The following is a 24,862-nucleotide window of genomic DNA, read 5'->3' on the forward strand; positions in this document are numbered from 1 at the left end:
AGGACATGCTGGTTTTAGCTGGGACAGAGGTAATTTTCTTCATAGTAGGTGAGAAGAGGCTATGTTTTTGCTTGGATGTGTATCTTTTGCTTTACTTACTACACTGTCTTTATCCAAATGTACAGGTTTTTCCATGTGTATCCTTCAAATTCTCTCTCCCATCCAGAGGGAGTATAAGGGTGGTATTCGGTTGCTGGATGGGGTTAAAACACAAGAGAGGAGACTCCTACTGTTTAAAAGGGAGCATTCATTCAACAGGTGAAGACAGAATACAAGTTCCAGGGGGGAATGGTCTTTCACAGGAGAAAAAACCCAGCTGCTTCCTTAGAAAAGGTGGGTTGCTAGGATCTGAGGATAAACCTTAAACTGAGAATCTTGTTCTTTTCACATCTCAACTTGCTAGACCAGAGTACACTGATTAGTCCAGCAAACATTTAACACCAGCTAGAGACAACAGGTTCAATGCAAAAAATTCAGAATGACAAAGGTCATGAACAAGCAATAGCTGCACATGCTCAGAAGATCCAGCCTCATGGGCTGATTCCTGGAGTAATAAATTTCCAGCAGCAGTGATCCTTACTTCTCTGTAACTCTACTCATAACTCTAATGAAGTTCAGGGTAACACATTGTGGCCACTTGCTAGCAACAGAAGGTATCTCTGACTATTCATGGTGTAGCAGAAGTTAAATGAATCAGGAAAGAATAAAAAAAAGTCAGGGAAGTTAACTCTCAGCATGCCAGAACCTGGCACTGCGTATTACAAACATGTGTAGTCTTTTACCTAAAGCAGAGATATTCTGATGCAAGGGGGAAGGAGAGCAATCAGTCTACTCTAGTATTTAATCTTATAAGAGAATCTAATTTTGGGGAAAACAGATTTGTCAAAAGGGGGCTCCAGACAGGTATTCAATGAACACAGTCTGCACTGTGCTCTTGAAGACAGGTTGTGATGAAAATTGTTTATTGCTGCTTACTAATATCTGATCACTAACAAAGTATGTATCTGATTAGTGAAAGACCTAAGTTAGACAAAGTAACAGTTATGAAATGTCATAAGAATACATTCAGCTTTCCCTGTTTAGAGACAGATCACCAAAGCCATGAAGTCAGATGTCCAAGGTCCAAACCTTCAGAGAAGGTGTGTGATCAAAGCCAAACAGATAAAGACATTCCCCTGGTTTCCCCCTGGCCAGGCTCCAGAAAAACCCCAAAGGATGACAAAGTCAGAGGTTTCTTCATTTAAAATCACATAAACTTGTTTATTAAACAATATAAATCTGGACCCTCTTGCAGCAATTTTTGGAAGCCTCACCTATGAGTGGATGCACTGAGTAGGACCACCCAATTGTTGCGAAAGGTCTTCCAAATCCTCAATGCAACTAGGGCTTCCCAGCAACCGCGGATCATCGTAGCTAACCTTACCCAGTAATGATGAGGTGCATTACCTTGATATGTTTTACCCTTGTTACTACTGTCTATTCTTCTGTTTTATATAGAAGTAAAAGATAAGTTTACTTTTTTTAACTGCAAGCTGCAGCCTATGTGGTCTAGCTGTCTGATGTTTCTTACAGGCTTGTGTTCCTGTGCAAGACTACTTACTGAGCTTGCCTGATAAACACACCCCTGTGGCCTCTAAGAGCCTTTCCACTGGCATGAACATGCTTCAGTGCTGTCCATAGGGAAAGTACTCTCTTTCCATCCAGCCAATGAATTCCACCTGACTCAATTTCTACATCAAGAAATGTAATGACAAAAAAGAAACAAAACACAAACCAATACTAGTATAAAATGAAATACTGCTAGCAGCCTTTCCAAAGGTAATTACTATCAATCTTTATAATCCAAACCAAATAACTGTAACAATCTAAAAGACAGCATGCACAGAAACAGGCTCTTTTGGTCATGTACCTTGCACAGTCTAGGGAAACATGGAAAAAGAATGATGGTCATATTGTGTGCATAAATAATTCAGCTGCCAGTCCACTGAGAGATGCATTACTAGTTTTCAAGTGCAAAATACCTAAAAATTACTATAATCTCCTGTTCATTGTATTTATGCTTTCAGTGCAGGAGAGACAATTGCCAGACACACATATGAGGAACTGAGGCATCAAGGTAAAATATGTACGGTTTCCCTTGCCAAATGGATGTCTGGCCATTAAGACTCAGTCCAGTGAAGTGCCACTAGAGCAAATACAGAAATATATATTAAATTATAGTATTTCATTTAAATAATATAATTTGGGTATACTCATGTAGAAGATAGATATTATTTAGAATTGTGTGTTACCATAGGAACTAGGAAGGGAGAAAAGACAGGGAACCAGCCTCTGGAGGCCGCACCATATGAAAAATGTATACCAGCTTTTCTTCTCATTAACAACACCTTCATGCCCACTCTTTACATTCTTAAGTAGGATAAATGAAAAGGTAAAGGGATGCACATGTGGACATTAAATAGTAACATGAACATGCCCATGAGTTTTGAGGACTTTGTTTTCCATATTTTCTTCAATACTTAATCACCCTGAGGTAATAGAATAAATATCATTATGGAATTAAAATAAGCTCATCAATGCTTCTGCATCCCACTACTGTTCACAATGCATTCATAACATGGTTTTGATTCATTTTCCTAGTGGATACCTTCCATGATGCCACTATCTTTTGCTTCTGAAGTACATAAAGAGAACAATCATTTTATACACTGAACAGAAATGCATTTTTTTCAATTACTGTTGCCCACACTAGAGAGGACAAAGAGAAGACACCAGACAATTTAAATGGACAGAGTAAAGAAAGAAAAATTAAGAAACCCTGATAATCATTTTTTCCCAACCTAAAAGGCTTTTCGGTTTCCTGACATTTTCTTGAACTCAATTTTTGGTCTGAAAATTCCTCACTGGGCCTCAAAAAGTTTTGGAGAATCCTCTGGAGGATTTTCTGAAGAAAGAGAAAAACATCTCCTTGTACAATTACACCACATAGTCGACTACCTCAATAAAAAAAAAAATCCAGCTTCTCTTCCTAAGAAAACTATTCTCCTTGAGAATTCAAAGCTCAAGCTAAAACTAAGATTTTTTTTAATGTGATGACAAAATCTGCATTCAAAGACTTTCATGTTTTGCTAGCTTTACTTCAGGTCGTGTTTTGAAATGAAGAACATTATGACAAGCTTTCACAACAACTGTTGTTGGAAAGCACACAAAAAGAGAAAGAAACAGCAGAAGATAATAACTTCAACACAGCATGTACACTTATTTCCATCAGCTATTGCTTCAGAGTAAGGGAACATGCAAGGCCATATTTAAGCAACATTCAGACATGTTTCTGAAGGAAAACAAATTAGGTCTTCAGAGGTAACAAAGTGAAAGGACATCCATAACCTAACTCATGAGCTAGTGGGAATGAACCAGAGGCAAGAATCTTCCACTGGAAACATTCTCTGAAAAAGACCAGAGCTTTTTGTTAACACTTATTGTGGTCACTTGTTGTGAGAAGATAGAAGAAACAGTCCTGCAACTACAGGAGTTTAAGTTTTATATTCTTACATTAAAAAAAAACAGTCCTCAAGTGTTTTCAACGATTTCTGGGTTCCTTGTGCAGGCAGCTGGTTCAAGACTTACAGAAATTGACTTAGGCCAGGTCACAGTATAGCTTGGCACAGGGATCTGTCTCCAGTTCTGTTTGTTACTCTCCTAGATGGACAAGTAATACGCAAGAAAGGAGAAAATCATGATGTAACAACACCAATTAAGTTGAGGGAGGACTACAAACGGCACAGTGTGCTGCTTTGAGCCTAGGTGGAACGTTTTGGTGAGAAGAATTAGATTACAGGCTGTGAAAAGAAAACAATGGTGATGGCTACTTCACTCATAGGCTTGCTGAGATGTATAAGAACAAAACCATAGATAACACGGTTGCTGTCTGGGCTTTGGGGCTGCACTTCTCTAACCTGACCTGCCATCTGTGTGACTAAATCCATCTGCTTCCTAACCCCCCCTGGCCAACCCTCCAATCTTCCTTGGGCATAAGGCAAGACCTGGGGTAAGGGAGACGGGTGGGAGGAAAGTGAAGGGCGGCTGGGAGCCCCTCCTGGGGACTCAGGTTTCAGGGAGGGGAGTTGTGTTTCCATATTACCTTTTAACTTGTATATTTCTGCATATAACAGCATGTATCTTGTAAATATCTGCTTGTATATTGTGCTAAGCTGTAAATATAAAAGCTTCATTCAATTTCCAGAGCCACTGAGTCTCGTCTGGACGATTTCCAGAGTGCGGGGGGGCAGGTAACACCAAAACCATCACACATAGGCAATATACAAAAAGGAAACAGCTTCATTAAATAACGAAGTGTTTTCAGGTCAAACACTCATCTACCTTCCTTCAAATAAATTCCAGGAGAACAAATAACCCATTTCAACCATCAGCTTGCTGGATACAGTAGGAAGAAAGCAAGCATTTCAGCCTTGTTATCTCTTCAGTTACTTCTCAAAGTTAGTCTTACAGGTTTTAATTCAACTGTGCTCCCAACTTCTAACACAAGCCCAGGACTAGTTCCCAACAGACATTATAATTCCATACACACAGCCCCGATACATTAAGTGATAGAAATCAATCATCTGTTTCAATAAAAAAAGGCTTTAGAAGTTTACTGGGTTTATCCTAATAGAGATTGACATGGACTTCAATGTGAATACACGCAAACTAACTTCAACTGGAAAGCCTAGATTCCTTAAAACATATGAAGCCTCAACCTGGTGAAACACCGACAGCAGTTTTGATAATCAAGATACTGGAGAACGACATATACGATTCCACAGACTATAAAATAAGTAACAAACTAAAAACCAATTAAGAAGTTACGACATAGGAAAAGAAGACTGAACAATGATGCCATCATACTGCAAAGTGCAGCGCTCAACATTTCTTCCAGAACTATGGAGAATAATGAAAAATTAGTAAGCATTCAGAAGAGAAAAATCATAGAAGATTAAGGTTAGGGTAAGAGTAAAATGAATGACTGGTATTATTCAACTGCTTTCCTACCTATACATGAGAGGGTATATGAAATATCATTAAATCCACTAAGACATAGCATTTTATATGGGCAAGTGAGAGAACTAAGGCTAAACTAGCACCCTTAGTTATCTCTTCCTTATTTAACCATATGTGTATTATAAAAACTTTACTGCCATTTCAGTTTCACCGACTGAGCTCCAGACTAAAACAAAGATCATCTTCAAAACAAAGCTTTTTTTTTCCCCCTTTTGTCTGTAGGTATGTGCTATACAGTAAGACATATTCTACTGGTTATTTGGAAACTCTGTTTAATTAAACTTAACTGATAAAGCAAATGAGTGTGTTTTCAAAACACGCCAGATTCTGTTTGTGGATTGGATGCTTTTTTTGTATTTAAAAAAGCTTAACAGATAGACAAAAGGTTAAGCATGTCGATCAAAAATTCAACAGAATACTGTTGAGAACTTTTATATACAGATATAACAAAATAAAGGAAAATAGTAAGGACACATATACTGGACAAGAGGAAATCAGATCAAACAAGTAAATACTCATGAAGAGGGATAATGAAAATAATTGTAATAAATTCAAATAAAGGCCTACAAGATCCAGTATAACGTCAGAAAGCTTACATAAACTGTTTTTTCAGAGCATAATTGAAAAACAAATACTAGATTTCAAGGCCTTTACAGATTTAAGTAAACATGGACTTGCAAAACCTACACTATCATAATCAAGACGTTTCATCTTTTAAGATTGTAAGCCCCCATTCCCTGCCCTTCACAGGCTGCGCTGCATTACATTGAATACTATGCCTTCGCTCTTTTGCCTTTTTTTACTTCCAACACTATAAAAGAAGACATTACACATGTCCAGTTTTCACCCTCCTTTACTCTCTTCCTTGCTAGGGCACAGAATTCAGTATTTTCTCATGTCTAACATCCTTTCAGAGCTTCATCAAGATGCCGTTTTGAATGAACACTCTACATTTTCCCACACCATTTCCATCCCATAACCTAATCTTAAATCAGATCCAAGGCTCTCATGACATTTGCTTCCAAATGTAATTATTACTATCACTTGGAGGGAAAAAGCGACAATAATTAAGACACCAGGAATGGATACATCGATAATTTCCAGCCTCTGTTACTAAACAGAGTTTAGAGGTTTCTTAAGTGATGGCTAATGTGAATTGTGTTTAATACACTGATGAGTTAGTCTCTTTCTGGAACATACATATACTTAATTTCCATAGCAACTGTGTAAATTACTGCCACAGGGCATAAAAGGTGTATTTACTAAAAGTGTAATTGTTGGACTTTTTGCATTTACAGCCTCTTTTAAAACACTACAAGTTCAGTGAGGGGCCCTTTTGTTATTGTTGGTTTTAGGATGAGAACCATCTTCTAACTATTCTGACTCTACAGTATGTTTTTGAGAGAGAAAAACATACTACTGCAGCATTGAAGATTCAAGTATACCACAGATATATACAGAAAGTATGATGTTGTTTTCCATTTTATTTTGGGTTTCTCTCCTCCCCCACACACACAGTAATTCAGAACCTTTCTTTTCTCTTTCAAAATGCTGAATGGCAAGCTATTTTCAGAGAATTACTCAAGATTTTCTTCACATGTAGTAGTTAATTAAGTACATATAAATGTGAATGTGTACTTTTGGAGGTTGTCATCAGCTTTCTGCACATGTATTACTTTTCATTTACTGGCAATTTTACCCAACACTGTATTATCCAGCCCAGCCTTTTGTAAGGGAACTTTAAAACAAAACAAATAAATAAACAAATAAAAAACCCAAAACACAACTAAACATACCCTTCTTATTCTGCTCTACATTCAAACTTCATCTTCTATCCTGTCACTCTTTATGTGTAAACAGTATTGTATTTTTGCATCTCCAATTTCACTGAGGCAGCAAGCATCAGACATACTTCTGCTATGCAGGAAACTGGAGTTAACCCCAGCCATAAGGTTTTACTGAAACCTATGGATCTTTGTTTCACTACTAGGCTTGACAGTAAAACATATGCAGTAAGTTCAGTTTCATGCATTAAAACATTTCACACACAAATTCTAGTTATAAAGTTGGGGTACTGATAGATAGTCGGCTGAACATGACTCAGCAGTGTGCCCAGGTGGCCAAGAGAGCCAATGGCATCCTGGCCTGCCTCAGGAACAGTGTGGCCAGTAGGACAAGGGAGGTTATTCTTGCCCTGTACTCAACACTGGTCAGGCCACACTTTGAGTACTGTATCCAGTTCTGGGCTCCTCGATTCAAGAGAGATGTTGAGATGCTGGGACGTATCCAGAGAAGGGCGACGAAGCTGGTGAGGAGCATGGAACACAAAGCCTATGAGGAGAGGCTGAGAGAGCTGGGGTTGTTTAGCCTGGAGGAGGATTAGGGGTGACCTCATTGCTGTCTATAACTACCTGAAGGGAGGTTGTAGCCAGGTGGAGGTTGGTCTCTTCTGCCAGACAACCACCAATAGAATAAGGGGACACAGCCTCAAGTTGTGCTGGGGGAAGTATAGACTGGATGTTAGGAGGAAGTTCTTCACAGAGAGAGTGATTTGCCATTGGAATGGGCTGCCCAGGGGAGGTGGTGGAGTCACCATCCCCAGAGGTGTTGAAGAAAAGACTGGATGAGGCACTTAGTGCCATGGTTTAGTTGATTGGACAGGGTTGTGTGCTAGATTGGACTGGATGATCTTGGAGGTCTCTTCCAACCTGGTTGATTCTATGACTTCTCATGGTTTACCAGATTATCTTAGAAAACTAAAATTACAAACAACTTCCTCTGTAATATTTTGAAATAATTCTCAACAGTGCAGATACTGTATGCATATCTGTGTTATATATTAGTCATTGTTATTCTCTGTAATCACAAAGTTCTACATTTTACCTATTAAAGTCCACAACAAATTAGTATAAACACCGTAAGTTAAATGGGTGATAGTTAGCTAGGCATGTCAGAGACCCTTCAAAAACATTCCTCTGAGGGAAGAAACCAGAACGATACAGTCAACATCTAGTGGAGAAACCATCACTTCATACACTGTATAATAGAAGCATTAAATAGTAACTGAAAAGCATGATTTTCCCATTAACAAGAAGTTCAGTTACCTTTACCATACCTTTATCTGCTGTCTTCTAAGCATCGCAAGTTCCCTCATATCTCGGAATGGCTGTAGTAAGTACTGGTAGAGCTCTGTGGTAGCTTCTGCAAGGCTGCTGTAGGCTTCATCTTCCATCTGATACAGTTCAAGCAGCTCTACCATGCTCTCTGTGTTTTTATGTTTCTCCAAAAGCTGTAGAAATAATGCCAATTTTAGTGAATATACATTTCTGCTAAAAGCTACATTCATTTAAAGACCATTTTTAGCTTAGCCTCTTGAATCATTCTTCCTCTCCCACAAAATCAAACAACAAAACATCTTAATCCCCATTTGAATCTTGAATTTAGCCAGTCAAGTATGAGCATGTCTCAACCTTAACTCAAGCTGATTAGCACTCCATAATCTTATTTTTAATTTCCAAAACCCTCTAGAGAGTAGCCAACATGAGCACAGAAAGAACTCAGTAGAAGAATTTATGTCATAGTAATCAGAAATGTTTCATACATTTTGTTGTTTGAATCTGGTCTGGACTCATGCTGCCCTATTACTACAGTGAAGCTCCAGACACAAGAGAAGAATATGTATTAAAAAAAACTCCAAACCAGTGATCTGCATTTCTGGTAATTTTGCCTTCTGGTTTATCATTTTAGCTTAGACAACTTAAGTGTAAAATTTCAAATGCATGAAGTTCCAGTGAGTTTTGGAGAGGGGCTGGGGTTTTTTTTTTTTTTGGTTGTTTGGTTGGGGGATTTTTAATGAAAGAATTTAAGTATTACAAGCTCTTAAAATATACTTAATTTGTTTCAATTCATATAAAAAGTCATTACATCAGTATCTGGTTGTACACATTTTCTACAATATGTGTTTTTAATGTAAATGTTTGGTTTGCATCTCTTGTGGGCATTTGCCTGGACAGACCTCACATGCTGTAGGAAGTATTTAACCGTTAAAGAAAACCCAAAGCAAAACAAAAAAAAAACCAAAAAACAAAACACAACAGTTTAACAAAAACTAATCTCATAGACACAAGGAGTATTTGATGTTATTTTACAAAAACAAGTTTATCAGAAATTAATTCCCCTTTTACATAATTTTCTAAGTCTCTGTTCCTCATATTAACATCTTAAAAGTGTAATTCTCTGTTCACTTTTATTTAAACTTAACACAGGTTAGGCACACTCTGGAAAAGCATCATATCTTCTATCTCTTCAAACTGAATGCAAATCCTGCATAAAATCTTCTCAGTGTTCTCAACTGCATCCAGCATTACAACTGAAAGGCTATATAGAGGAACTGTGTATAAAAAAGCAAAGCTTTAGTCAACAGTCTTTTGGTGTCTGGTTCATTTATAGCCAGGACACTAAAGAGAGGAAGAGAAGGCTCAATTACTACACTGTCTATTCATTTTTGCTTCATTAGACTTATATACTATGCTATGTTTCAGTTACCTGACAAGACAAGAAAAAAAACACTCTTCATAATGTTGTTTGCTGCTGAAGATCCACATAATCCTACCTAGACTTTCTTTGATGCTCTAAAGATTGGTCAAGATTAGCAGAATGCAGAGGCTTATAGTAGCTTTATTTACATGTTCAGCACTGTGCTGGTTTGAGACTAATTACAATATTTTAATTAGAGAAATCAGATCACTGCGAAAAGAAAAATAATAGCGATGTCTGTACTGCTCATCAGTTTTGCTTAGGGATATACAAACCAAGAAACAATAAAGTCAGTCAGTCCTCGGCTGCTGCTTGCTGCATTAACTATCTCTAAGTAACCTGATCTAATAATTCTTCTAACCTTCTGTCAGTTTTGCTTCTCCATCTCACCCCTGCAGGTAAGACTTCTGAGATAAGGGAGGCAGTGGGAAGGGGGAAGGGAGTTAGTTCAGAACTCTCCTGAGCGGTTTTGCGGTTCAAGAGTGGGTTCTAAATTTCTGTATTACTTTTAAATTGTAAATAATTGTATGTAGTTGTAAATATACTGTGTATATAGGCTTGCAAATATGTGCTATGCTGTAAAATAGAGCTTCATTCTTTATTTCCAGCTGGCTGGGTTAGTTCTGTGAATCTAGAGTGTGTGGGCGGAAACTCCTGAACCACAACATTCTGTATTTTGGCACCCTGCCATGGGGCTAATTCAAGTTGATTTATTGCTAATTAAGTTTGGAAGTTAAGATGAAGCTTTTCTGGGTGGTTTGGACTATTTTTAACCCTGTATGTCTTCGTTAGTTCCATCACTGACTGACAGCCAAAATTGGTGGTTGCCTTTTAGGTATGGCATGAAGAAAAGTAAAATCCACAATTGTGAACTTTAGAGACTATTGTATTAGTTGGATTTGGTTTAATGTTAGCAGTAATATTACCAATTCCACTTTCAATGAATCGGGAAATGCTACAACTTCTTCTCGGTCTCCAATCAGAATTATCTGGCCAACATAAAAGAGAGTAGAGAGTTTTAAACATGTAATACAGTTGTTTTCCTTTTGTGTATAATTCTGGTTCTGATACTTTTAGTATTAGCTTCACATGTTAGAAATTTGTATCTGTCTGCTGCGATAATGCTGCTTGGAAAAGCTAGGAAATGGAACTCACATATTTCACAGATTTCTGAGGAAGAGATTAACAGTGGTTGGCCAAGGTCATGAAATAGATAAACTTTGTCAAAACAGCAGCTGCGTCACTCTTTCAGTGGGAGGCCAGGGGGGTGTCAGCGATCACTAGCGTGGCAAATTTGGCCATCTCTACCAAAGCAAAGACACTTCCTCCTGCAGATTCCGGGACAGCTCCCAACGTCTTGACTGTTGACAGTAACATGGCAGACAGCCAAAGAGCCAGCCCAGATGTTGCTCAAGTCTCTGCAGTTTCTAACTCTGTTCCTAGTTCAAATCCCCAGGCAGCAGTTCAGACCCTCAAAGATTCAAACCTGCTGGAGGGGAAGTCCAAGGCTTTTCTGGTTCTAGCAAAAACACAAGCTAAAAAATAAAACTTGGCCAAGGAATGACTCAAAAGAGGATTTAGGAGAAGGCACCTCTGGCACACAGGAAGAGGAGGAAGAGAGATATAGCCTAAGAGACATAGCTAAATTACTGAAACCCTAATATAGTGATGATGGGAAAAGTTACATGAAAGAGGTTGCTGAGAAGGAGGATGGCTGTGAGGAGTTTAACAATGTCCTTAAGAGACTTCTAGGCCAAGCATCAGCAGCGGCAGAGAAGAAAGATGATATCTAGAGTACCAGTGAGCCCCTGAGAGAGGTCAGGGAAATCAGAAATGAATACTCAAGGGAAACAGGAGAATAAATCAAGTTAGGGAGAGGCACGTCTTGAAAAAATTCCAGTGAAGGTGCAACACATCAATGCACACATGCCTAAAAGCAAAGGTACTGAGGAACACCAACACAACCATCAGGCAGATCTAGCTGCCAAAATTTCTCAAGCTGACACAAACTGTGGTCTGGACCTTGATCAGAAACACTGAGGTGAACTGTTTTTAGCTGGGCAGGCCCAGGATTTGTCTAGACATCAAGACAGAGGTGCAACCTACAAATATACACAGTTCTAAATATCTGTGTATATACGCTTAGAAATTTGTGCTACACTGTAAAATATAACCTTATTCTTGACCTCCAGACAGCTGAGTTAGTCTGGCAGATCTTGGGGTGGGGGAAACTCCTGAGCCATCACAAGCACTAAAATAGCTATTTTCGGATTGTCATCCGACTGTTTTCTCAAGCAAAGATTAGGAGGAATGAAAGGTCTGGAACACGTGGTGTGCAACCAGTGACATCTCTTAGCAGCATGAAGGATATTTGATGTATTATCTGAACAATCTCACTTAGGAAATTGTTTCTACTGCAAGGTCATTTGTTACACCTTTCAGCTCTCCTCAAGCAGCAGGTAGTATTTTGTGGCATTTGAGTTCTCAATGAGAGTTACTGAGTAGTGGTTTATGGCTTGCAGTCTGTAAACCGCACATTTTATCAACTTTCAGATTAACCACACAAAACATAACCTGCAAATAAAGGGACAGAAGTCATCCCTGATGCTCTTGGGTTTGAGATTTAAGTCCTTATGGATTTCATGTATTATAGAATCATAGAATCAACCAGGTTGGAAGAGACCTCCAAGATCATCCAGTCCAACCTATCCCCCAGCCCTATCCAATCAACTAGACCATGGCACTAAGTGCCTCATCCAGTCTTTTCTTGAAGACCCCCAGGGACGGTGCCTCCACCCCCTCCCTGGGCAGCCCATTCCAATGGGAAATCACTCTGTGAAGAACTTCCTCCTAACATCAAGCCTAGACCTCTTGTGGCACAACTTGAGGCTGTTTCCCCTGGTTCTATTGCTGGTTGCCTGACAGAAGAGACCAACCCTCACCTGGCTACAATTTCCCTTCAGGTAGTCTATGAAGCCATCTTCTCCCTCAGCTCCTCTTTCTTCTTGTTAGTTCCTAAAACAGAGTTGCCTTCTCCTGCTTCCTCCTGGCACTATAAGAAAACCCTCTTGCAGTCCCAAACCTGTAATTATTTCTCTGCCAAGGTACTGAAAAAAAACAAAACTTTATTCCGAATCATTGCAAGGTTCTCCACTACTAGAACCAGCTCTACAGCACACTGTAATGTTAATTTCCTTTTAGTTAAGCTATTACCACCTTCTTATTAGATAAATTTACACCAGGGTTTCATAGTAAAACTCTACTACTGTACTAAGGCACAAAACCTAGCTGCAACAACAACAAAACAAAACAAAACAAAAGAGAAAATCCGTTACCATTTAAAGGAGCATCTTCAACAATCTCATTCCAGGGACAGAACAATACAAAGCACGGATTTTTTTCCCCTCAACAGACCATTCTTAAGGCCTACTCAACAGTTCTGATATTCTGAAACCACAGCTTTGCAGAAGTTGAAATTAAAATGTCAGAGAACGAAGGGAAGTTTGGATTTTATGATCATCAGTATAGTACAAAGGCATCCTAGGGAAACTCAAATTAAGTACCTACTTACAGTCAATAGGTTGTTCAGTGAAAATCGTGTATATCACTGCAAACAGTGTGGATAAAGTAACAAATTCTCATTACATTCCTGTGCATACAGGAGGTTATATCATCACAGAATCATTAAAGTTAGAAAAGACCATTAAGATCACATTCAACTGTAACCCAGCTACCACAACCACTGAACTACATGCTGAAGTACATGCTTCTTGAATACTCCCAGAGATGACAACTCCACCACCTCCCCAGGCATCCTGTTCCCACACATCACTACTCCTTCAGTAAAGAAATTCTTCCAAATATCCCATCTAAACTTCCCTGGCACAATTTAAATCCATTTCCTCTCATCCTATTGCTAGTTACCTGGGAGAAGAGACCAACACCAATCTCACCACAAACTCCTTTCAGGTAGAAAGCAGTAAGAGCTCCTCTTACCCTTCCCTTCTAAACAAATCCAGCTCTCTCAGCCACTCCTTGTACAACATGTCCTCCAAATTCTTCACCAGCCTATTTGCTGTTCTCTGGACAGGCTTTGGGCCCTCAGCATCTTTCTTATACTGTGGCTCCCAGAAGTGAACACATTGCTCAAGCTGTGGCCTCACTAGGGACAAGTACAGTGGTACAATCACTTCCCTACTCTTGCTCGATAAGTAAATGTGCATTGTTTCAAGGACTTGTCCATGTCCAGTTATATCAGGTGCACTACTAGGTTTGCCCCAACTCTAAACCTAACCGTCAATTCCTTCAGAAATGCCAAACCTCCAATGAAAAAAAATACAAGTGAGAGTAGGTAAGTCATACAGAACATGCGTATTAATGAAATGTAAGCAACCATTCTTCCTTCCTAGGCAATGATGTGTACAGAATCCATTTCCTGTTCCTAATGAAGATCTCTCTGAATGAAAATGGTGATGAAATGAGCAATCAAATAGGGAAATTCCTCAAAACAGGTAGGAAGGTTAACAATCTACAATCACTCATCACATACAACCTCAATATCTATCCTTTTAGTAGCATATTCTTCTACAGGATCACTGAGACAGTGTTTTGGTGAAAAACACCTAAACATTAAACTTTTTTACAAAGTTTGAAAAATATATAAATTACATTGAAATTACTTCAAGATCAACATCATTATCTGGCTTATAAGTTACATAAGAAAAAGAAGAAATTGAGAAATACAAAAAAAAACCTCAGTTTTGAAAACAACACAGAAATTATGATATACATTTTAAATCACAGTTGGATCATTTCTGTCCAAGCCCCCTGCCAGAGCACATAATCTAGCACAAGTCACAGAATCATAGAATCAATCAGGTTGGAAGAGACCTCCAAGATCATCCAGTCCAAACTATCCCCCAGCCCTAGCCAATCAACTAGACCATGGCACTAAGTGCCTCATCCAGTCTTCAACACCTCCAGCAATGGCAATTCCACCACCTCACAGTACCACAGTATCAACAAGGTTGGAAGAGACCTCATAGGTCATCAAGTCCAACCCTTTACCACAGAGCTCAAGGCTAGACCATGGCACCAAGCGCCACGTCCAATCTTGCCTTGAACACCTCCAGGGACGGTGACTCCACCACCTCCCTGGGCAGCCCATTCCAATGGGAAATCACTCTCTCTAGCAAGAACTTCCTCCTAACATCCAGTCTATACTTCCCCCAGCACAGCTTCAGACTGTGTCCCCTCGTTCTGTTGATGGTTGCCTGGGAGAAGAGGCCAACCCCCACCTGGCTACAGCCTCCCTTCAGGTAGTTATAGACAGCAATGAGGTCACCCCTGAGCCTCCTCTTCTCCAGCCCAAACAACCCCAGCTCCCTCAGCCTCTCCTCATAGGGTTTTTCTTCCAGGCCACTCATCACCTTTGTTGCCCTTCTCTGGATACGTCCCAGCATCTCAGCATCTCTCTTGAATCGAGGAGCCCAGAACTGGACACAGCACTCAAGGTGTGGCCTGACCAGTGCTGAGTACAGGGCAAGAATAACCTCTCACATCCTACAAGCCACACTATTCCTGATACAGGCCAGGATGCCATTGGCTCTCTTGCATCACAAGAATGCACCCAAATGGGTCTTGAAAGTCTCCAAAGGAGACTCTACCTCTTTGGAGAGTCTTTTTCAGGGCTCTGTGACCATCATAGTAAAGAAGTTCTTCCTCATATTGAGGTGAAACTTCCTGTGCTGTAGTTTACATCCATTGCCCCATTGTCCTACTACAAAGCACAAGTGAGAAGAGGCTGTTTCTTCCTTCTTGACACCCAGCCCACATATATTAATATATACTTATTAGATCTCCTCTCCAGACCTCTCTGCCTTTCCTACAAGGCAGCACTCCGGTCCCTTACTCATCATTGTAGCCTTTCACTGGACTCTCTCAAGCAGACCATCTTCAACTGGGAGCCTAGAATTCGATGCAATAAGAACATGGAGGATTTGGCAGCCCACCTAACAAGGTTAAAGGTTGGACTGTGATCTTAACAGCCTTTTCCAACCCTATACGATTCTATGACTCTTTATGCATAGTTTAAACACAGAAGGGTCAGAGTGCTCTCTCTCACTGTTTGGAAGTGATTATCAATCACCAAGTTTTCAACCAATGCAGTCTGGTATGAGCAGGAAACTGATAGCTTTTATTCCGCTTCTAGACTAAGCCATAAGTCCAATAAAGAGTTCAGGTTGCTTTAATGTCACCAGCCCTAAAAAGGGGCACTGGCAGAGGGTGGTACTAAACTACCTGCATTGAGGACCTTTCCCACTTTTCTCTATAAAGCAGCCCAGTGGAAGTTTTTCTGCTCTTTATCATAAAGTCCACTGAAGAAGTTTTTTAGCTGACTGGCACCCAGATAATACTCAGACTATCAGATAACAATAGCATTGGGTTTAACACAGAATCCACAGAATCAAAAATGTCCTAATGCAAACCAAGCCCTTCAGAGACTCACAGGTAGTTTAACCGTGTGTGTCCCAATTTTCACACCCGCAGTGTCTGCACAATACACTCTACAACAAAGATGAAAAACACAGCTATGACCTTTCAGTAAAATGAAGACACTGGTTTGGTTGGCTGGATGCCTAAACCATCCTCGTACTTAAGACCATGCAGTTTTGAGATGTTAACACAAAATACATGAACCATTTTTGTGGCATGTTTTATGCACCATTTATTACTTAGTTCTCAGTACAGATGTTTGGTATTCATTTACTGCTACTGTCTTGGTACAGATTTTGCGACTTTCACAATTTTCAAATTACATTATTTAAAGAAGCATGTGGAGGAGGGTAAAGTAACATCCTGTACAGGCCTGACTAGCACTACATCCATTGAATACTGCATTTATTTTAAGAATCATGTTTCACAGATGTTACATTGTTCACAACTAAATAGTTGCCTAAAATATATGTATTCATTATGTAGATAGACTCTAAGCAGCAGGAAACAATTTTCTTTTTTTTTGCAGTTTAACAGCACATATATTTGAACTGTGTTCTGCATTTTTGCAAAAAATATTTTGTCTACAGTTTTAAAAGCAGTACAACAGACAGTATTAAATATGTGCAGGTTCATCTCAGAGAGAAGCATAATCCACAGATTAATTTCATAATTCAAGAGTTGAGTCTTAAATTTCAAAAAACTTTCTCTATTATTCCTATTTCATGTATTTACTAAAAACACTACCATTTGACACCTATCTATTTTTATCTAAAAGGCAACATATTTTTCAGTCTCTTCCTAGGCTTCTTGGTATTTTTTGAATAATAGTTAATATTTCAATAGCCACCATATTTTTCTATTAATTTTGATCCTTCAAAGCCTGATAGTACTGCCTGCCATTTCCAAGAAGAACTTAAAAGATTTTTTTTTTAACTGAAGAAGCATTATTTAGTATCACAAGTAAAACCAAGGACAGTTACTTTCAGAGAGTTTTTAGATACTCCATCCTCTCCACTAGGAATAAAATATCAAGTTGCTGCACTTGCTGTCTGTAGTCTGCAGTGAGATCTAGATAATACATTCCAAAGAAATAAAGCTCCAGAGCACATAAAATTTGTACATAAAGTTTTAACAACTGAACTTAAGGCCACACTTTCTTAGATCAGAAAGAGCTTTAAGTTGTTTCTATTATCTTTTTAAGCTATCTTTAAACAAACAAACAAAAAAATCTTGTTAAAAAAGACACACTCCCACACATTCTGGTACTAAACAGAACTCTCGACTACATGAACTCTGTCCTATATGCAAACTGCTTTTCTCTCTTGTACACACATGGCTCTTTATTTAAATGTCACTCCTGTTGCAGTTCAGTCTAAGCCTCACCAGGACATCTGACTTTCTGTTTGCACAACTGCATTGCCATCAACAATCCTTACCTTCACTTTTGCAGCACAGAAAGACCATTTGCATTATTGTAGCAGGTGAATGCCCCAGTAACAGACCAAAGTCTGACTCTCCAATTCAGATCTAAAATAGACTCTGTGTGGCAGAAATCATCTAACAGCACACAAAGCATGGATTCAGACTTTGACTAGCATAAATATGGGAAAACTGCCCAGCATGAGGAACCAGCACTACACAGAACCACAGAATAGCTGACATTAGAAAAGATAGACCTTATAATCCCACCATACTGCTAGGACTAAAAGAAGACACAAACAAGTTAATTCCATACTAAACTCATCTGGAAACCACAGATTTTATCACTGCTATACAAAGCAACCCACCATCTGCTGGGTCGATCACAATGTCCAACTTTTTCAAACATGTTCCTGAAGATAGGGAATGCCTCTGAAAATAAGTGTATGCTGATGCACTCCAGATTTTTTGAGGGATTTTCTAGATGAGTGTTTACAGAAGGACTGTATTAATTAAAATAAGCAGCTCAAATGTACACAAATACAACAAACAGGTTCAAAGTATGAAGAAACAAGGAGACACATGTATGCAAAACAAAACCCAGTCAATACTGAAATGACACAGAACTCATGATACACTAGAAACAAAAAAGGAACAATTCCACAATACGTGTCTTCTAGGCCTCTCAAGAGCTGCATGTAACAAGTAAGCCATATTATTTGTCTTGAAATCCTACCTGAAACAGCTTTTCACCTGCATGCAGAGAGCACATACACGTGTGCAGAGATATATTGGGTGTAGGTTTTGTAGCAGAGGTCTACAGGGATGGCAACTGTGAGAAGATGCCAGTAGCTTCCCTCACATCTGACAGAGCCAGTGCCAGCTGGATCCAACACAGACACATTGCTGGCCAAGATTTAGCATATCAGTGACAATTGGTGTCTCTGTGATAAAATTTTTGTGAAAGGAGGGAAAACTGCAAGAGCATCCAGAAGCGAAAATTAAGAATACGAGAGAAAAGACTGTGCAGACACTAAAGGCAATGAAGGAGAGCGTGAATGTGCTCCAGAAACCAAAGCACATTGTCTCTTCATACCATGGCAAAGAGCATACTGAAGCAAGCTGTCCTTCTGCAGCTTGTGAAGGTCCATAGTTCAGATGACATCCACCCAAAATCATGAAAGATCCCACAATGGAGCAGGTGGATGTGTCCTGAAGGAAACTGTCACTCTATGATTGTATCCTGTGGGAGGGACTCCATGCTGAAGCAGAGAAAGAGCATAAGGAGTCCTCCCTCAGAGGAGGAAGAAGCAAAAGAGACAGCACATGATGAACTGAACACAACCCCCATCCCCATTCCACCTGTGCTGCTGATGAGGAGCAGGTAGAGAAAACCAGGACTAAAGTTGAGCTTGGGAAGAAGGGAGGAGTTGGGAGGCATGTAATTTATAAAATCAATTCTTATTTCTCATTATACTGCTACGATTTCATTTACAATAAATTTCTCCACGCCATGTCTGTTTCACCCACAACAGTAATATGTGATATCTTATCTTGACCCAGAAGCTTTTCACCCTGTTTTCTCACCCTGTCCACCTGAGAAAGAGAATGATAGACCAGCTTTGGTGAGCTGTCCTCTTCCTTCTCTGCACTGTATTTGACATCTCAAAACTTCAACAAACTGAGCATTGACAGATAGCTATTTCTGTTGTTTCTCTTGGGCTAATTTACTGAGTCGCATTAGAACACTGCAAGTACAGAGAAGCACAAAACAGGAAGAAGCACGAAGTGCAGAAAGCAATAGGATCCATTTCTTTCAGCACCAGCAGGCTAACCTACTTCAGCTTCCTTCGACAATGAGGACGATGAACTGTCTTTAAACGCTGAACAATAACTGACAGATAACTCAAACGCCCTCCCACATGGCTTCTCAAGACCAGCAGAGTTCAACACTGTTTCAATCTCTTTGACACCTTATACAGTTGTGAAATCATGGGAAAGCATGTCTAAGAAGGAAGCAGCACTTAATATGACTAAACAAAAATTTTTGTTTCTAAGCTAAAATAATGCTTTTATTTTTCTAAAGAAGTTGAATAGCCAAACAGAACACATTTACATCCTACTGTTACTAATAAAAGGCTAAACAAGCTACAAGAAAGTCCTGAAATCCCAAATCATGCACAGTATTTTTCCTCGTACTCTTAACATCAAGCACCATGCACACAAGCTATTAAATTCCTTTCATAAAAGCATACTGTGGTTCTGCCTGTCTGGGTTGGCTTTGTTCCTGTTTTCACAGAGAAACACATGCAAAAGGATTCACAGATAAACATGGAGAAATTAAATAAATGTGTGATAAAGTATCAGGAAGACACAGGTGAATGGTATACATTAATTCAACTATTACTTGAACTCTTCCAGAATAGCTCTGATATTGCAAGTAGTTTGGGGTTTTTATAAACTCCTTCCACATACAGATTTTCTGATGAGTTAAAATATTCTGAGTGACAAAACAATATAATTTCAAATACTGACACACTATGATAATAAAGGAATACTGCACTAGTGAAGACTAAAGAAATTTAGTCTCTGAATACACAATGCTCTTTTTAGAAATTTCCAGAAGTGTATTTTTGTCCTGTAACTTCCTCAAAAATTTCACTACTTAATTAACACATTTGTTTCTTCTTTAAATTTTCCTTAAAAGATATATAAAGCACACAATGTTATTTAAAGATTGCAAGTTGGGTTTGTCTCATTTTGGTTTGTTTGTGTTGTGGGGATCTTTTGTTTTGTTTTTTCCAAAAAAAAAAAAATCCTAATCAAAATTAGCTCTATTTCAAGCATCAGGTTCAACTAGAAAGCCCAGAGAGGTTCTAACATAGTATCTGTGACTCTTAATTATTGAAAAATCTTCTACAAACAAGGCATTATGCAATGTTGTTGTATGAAAAGTTGTGCTACTACTAATTTTACATGACCCACATAAATTATCTGGAAGTCATCACAAGTAAATGCTAATTGATTATTTAACATAATTCAAGTGAAAAAACACCCATTGAGTTCCCTCATACCAGTATTATGTCATTTTTTCCAAAAGAAGGTCATGTAAACACTCGTCTATAAACGCAGTTTTTAAACTACTGTAACAGTAGATAACAGAAATTTTTGTTTGGTTTATGCATTTAAGAAAGAATTTCCCTTTATTCTACTGTCTCATTAGCCAAGATTTCTTAGCAGTGGCTCAGATACAGAACATCACTGAGCTAGTCAATATGTATCTCAAGAATATCAACATACTTCTTTCCTCTCCATCTATAATATCTTCCTTCTTTCATCATATCTTTCCTTCTCTCATTCATTATGATTAAGTTTTCACCTCTTGAAAATAAGGTTTTGACAATGTACCTTTAGTCAAACTGAGCCCTCACTTCAACTGAGGTTCTCTCCAGCAATATCCTGGAAGTAACAGCAATATCCTGGTGGACTGCACTGTTACATTTCTATTAATACTTTAAAAGGAATGTTAAAAGAACCTCCACAAAGAGGGGAAAATGTAGATGCAGCTATTTCTGAAAACCTCTGCTTTTCAGTGCCTTCTTTAGCGCTGTGGTAGCAATATTTAGATATACAAAATACAAAAATCTAACTAATCATCTGTAAACAGTGTTCCACCACATGATTAAAAAGAAAAAAAATTAAATTGTTATAATGAATCTGCTTTCAAATTCTAAACTTTACTAGGTAATACTATCTCAGCCAGGAATGGAGAGAAAAAAAAAGTTACTAGATTAACAAAGTAGTTTTAAAAGGCACTGACCTTAAAGTAGAACATTCAATCAAACAAAAGAAAATAATGTTGGAAAAATCAGAAAAAACATGCAAGAAGGCAAACACAAAATACATCCTAACACCACAGTATCCCTAGAAGCAAAGAAAGTAAGTGTACTGTGAATCCTAAGGAGTACAATGAGTTTCAGAGTGTTTACTACATGGGTTGCTCACACTCGAAAATATTCTGGTATATGAAGATGCTGCAGCTGAATATCACCTAGAACAACGTCAAAGGAAAATCTATAGAAAACCTACCTCTACATCTAAGGAAATGAAACAATTCAAATGTTGAAGGTATCAAAAAAAACCCTCATCAGCAGAGTACTCCTGCAACAGTAGGACACAAATGGTTTCACAATGTCAGTTTAGTAGTGAAACAGAGTATATGCTGCACTTTACTTCCTTTTTAAAAAAAATCTTTCACATATTTGGATAAGGAAATGAACTTCAAGACTACCAAACTGCTGTCTTCAGCCTTTAAGAAGTTAAATATAAGCTTTCTAAGCATCATATTGAACAGTATTGCTACATTTAGCAGAACAGACTCTTATTTGTAATGTGAGACTTAAGATTTGTCAAAGACAATCTAATTTTCAAGCAAATGTCCTCTTATTTGTGAGCCTATAATCTGTTCATATTTGTGGACATTAAGAAAGGGACATTATCATAAGCATTGTAGTATTTTCGGGTGCAATCATGGTTTTCATCATCTTCAGCTAGCTCTTGTCAAACTAACAAGGCATTAATAAAGCAATGCAAAAAGTCTATCTACGAATACATGCCACAAATATGCTGTAGAAAGGGGAAAAGAAAAAAAATAAACTTTGAAGTAAGTATCACACTAGGACTGGAAGAGACAACACAAAAAGGCTGACAAAAAAAATCTTATTCACTTACAATCAAAAGTCTGTAAATATCTAAAACGATTTGATGCAACCTATAAAGCTGAAGTAAAAGGGAAAGGCAATAGAAAAAAGATTAAACACTTAACCCAGGAAGATACCAAATGGAAGAAAGATAAAAGACAAAGTATTTTCAAGTAAAATGTAGGTAGTTATTTTGCTTAGGACTTATCAAGTTTTAATATACAGCCAGAAAAGAGGCACAAATACTATGGTGATGCGGTCTAATGTCTTTTAATTACTAGATTCCTAGAAGTCATTTTAAAACATGTACTCTAACGACTCTCAGAAACTGTCGAGTCCACTATATGATTAAACTGTTGCATATTTAATTATCTTTGCTGCTACAAGGGTCCAGCAACCTCAACTGACAGTCACCTCTGCCCTACTTCTTCCAGCAGTAACACATCAGAAGCATTTAACTTCTAACACAGATGTACCCATACAGAAAACAACTCAGGATTTCAATGAAACATAGAAAACAAAGTATCTGTATGGCTTAGCTTTATTATTTCACAAATGGGCATGGGATGAACTAGTTAACATTTACTTTTGCTTACCTTAAAATTTATCACAGTATCTTTACTATTGGGTTTGATGCTTGCAGAGTGAGGCATGTGTGAACTTCCAATGCCTGGAATGATAAACTCTTAACATATTTACTAACTTTGGGTATGTTTGTAACAACCAGAGACAGCTGTTAATAACTCCAGTTGCAAATTAGATAAATAAAAACATGATGATTGAGGAAGATAAATGATGAGAAAATAACTTTGGTGAGACAGCAACACAAGTACTTGTCTGTTATACAGAGCAAGTAATACCACTGCTTACATATTATATGTTGGCTAGTACTAACTTACATTACAGATTCAGTACTTAAATCAAAATAGTCTTGCTAGAAACACTGTGAATTAAAAGTATGTAAAAAAGAATTCAAACTAAAAGAGATTGGATTTCCAGAATACTCAACATTAGTCTTAAGTCTGCTCTACTCATGTCAATAGAAAAAAAAAAAAAAAACAAACAAAAAAAACCCAACAAAACCAAGTATCTTATTTCAATCCTCTGTGTTCTCAAAGTTAAAACTGAACCACTGCTCTCTCCTCAGACATCTTACACATCTTCTGCATCTATCTACTGTAGTTAATATACAGGATTCTGCTTGCTTCATTTCTTGCATAGAAAGAAGTTACATTGATATTTGTAGAAACACTACTGCACGTTTTCTTGTTAATGGAACACTGAATACTTTTTTTGTACGTTTTACATTATTTACTTCTGTGTTATTTCTGAGACTGATGCTGAATCCCAATTTAAATTGCACTGTGGCTAGCAGTAGATCATTGAACAGAAACAGGTCATCTTACCTTTGGAAAACTTGTGGTTTTGGTAGAGTGCCATACAAAGTTCAATACACACACTTAATTTGAAACCAAATGCATATAACCAAAGAAATAAAATTCTCCTAGTTACTAAGATGATCCTGATCACTAAAATATTAGAACAGATTCAACAAATCAGAATAATAACCTATGAATACTACTGAGCTTTTCTGATGTAACAGAAAGATGCGATAACACTCTTGGAAAGCAAGCAACACAAAGTTCCATGATTTGTTGCTGAATCAATTATTTACCAATTTGTTTAATTTGTCAGCAATATTTGATACATTCAAAACAACAAAAAAAATGGCTAGTGAAGCTGTGCAGAAGTAACTTGAAAAAATATCTATACTGATCTGATAAAATAAAGCGACCAAACAGCTTTAAAAAGAAAAAGAGAAAAAAAAACCCAAACCACAACCCTGCATTTTCTTCTTATGCCAGGTTGTTACAAAGAAAAATATTTTTTCTTATCCTCTCTAGCCCTTTGAATAAGACAGCCAGCACAACATTAAAGTTTTCGATTGTATTCTCATGCTCAAGAAAATAGTCCACTCTACAAGGGAAGAAGATTTTTAAAAAATCAGTGGGTCTTCCCTCTCAAGGTAGTCTTAAACTAGCCACAGAAAATAAGACCATCCCAGAATTTTCAAAATTATGTACTTAAAAGTGTTTCTGAGTTTTTGTATTAAAGCAATTCAAAAGAATGCGTAAAGAACAGAGATGCCAACTCTGATGCAGATACTAGAATTTATAGGTTTTACAGAGAAACAAGAAAGAAAAAACAAACCTCTGACTAATTTTATAACTGTTGTTCAAGATTCTAGATGATAGCCTAGAATTTCAGACTGCTATAGCAATCAGGAGCTATAACAGCAAGATTAACAGGTGCATTAATTCAAAGATGCTAAGCAGGCATCCAATGTAAAGACAGGCTTCCCAAGCTTACAACATTCTGTTGAGTGTGTAAACAAAAAAGTATACAATGGACTATGTCTATTGCAATGACTAAGCTACCAAACCCTCTTAATCACAGTTTATACTAACATCACTTTTTATTCAGGAAGATTGTGACTACATTCAACATTTATCCGATACAGCACAAAGAAATACCTAATCATTTTGTTTATTGCTACACTCAAAAAAAGTTTCTAGGCATGTTACATGAGAAGCATAGACAAGAAACTGACAGGATCAGGAGTACAGAGGCAAATTACTTCAGCTTACAGG

The 24,862-nt window shown here is 38.0% G+C and overlaps 1 protein-coding gene across 1 annotated transcript in view; it reads right to left on the reverse strand.

The window, feature by feature from the left end:
* JMY (junction mediating and regulatory protein, p53 cofactor) overlaps positions 1-24,862 on the reverse strand; it is a 72,580-nt gene that overhangs the window by 43,363 nt on the left and 4,355 nt on the right. The window contains exon 2 of the mRNA XM_064140624.1: positions 8,174-8,347. Within this exon, the coding sequence (XP_063996694.1) occupies positions 8,174-8,347 (174 nt within the window). The remainder of the gene's footprint in view (positions 1-8,173; positions 8,348-24,862) is intronic.

This window comes from Pogoniulus pusillus, chromosome Z, assembly GCF_015220805.1.
Source record: "Pogoniulus pusillus isolate bPogPus1 chromosome Z, bPogPus1.pri, whole genome shotgun sequence".
NCBI classification, from domain to species: Eukaryota; Metazoa; Chordata; class Aves; order Piciformes; family Lybiidae; genus Pogoniulus; species Pogoniulus pusillus.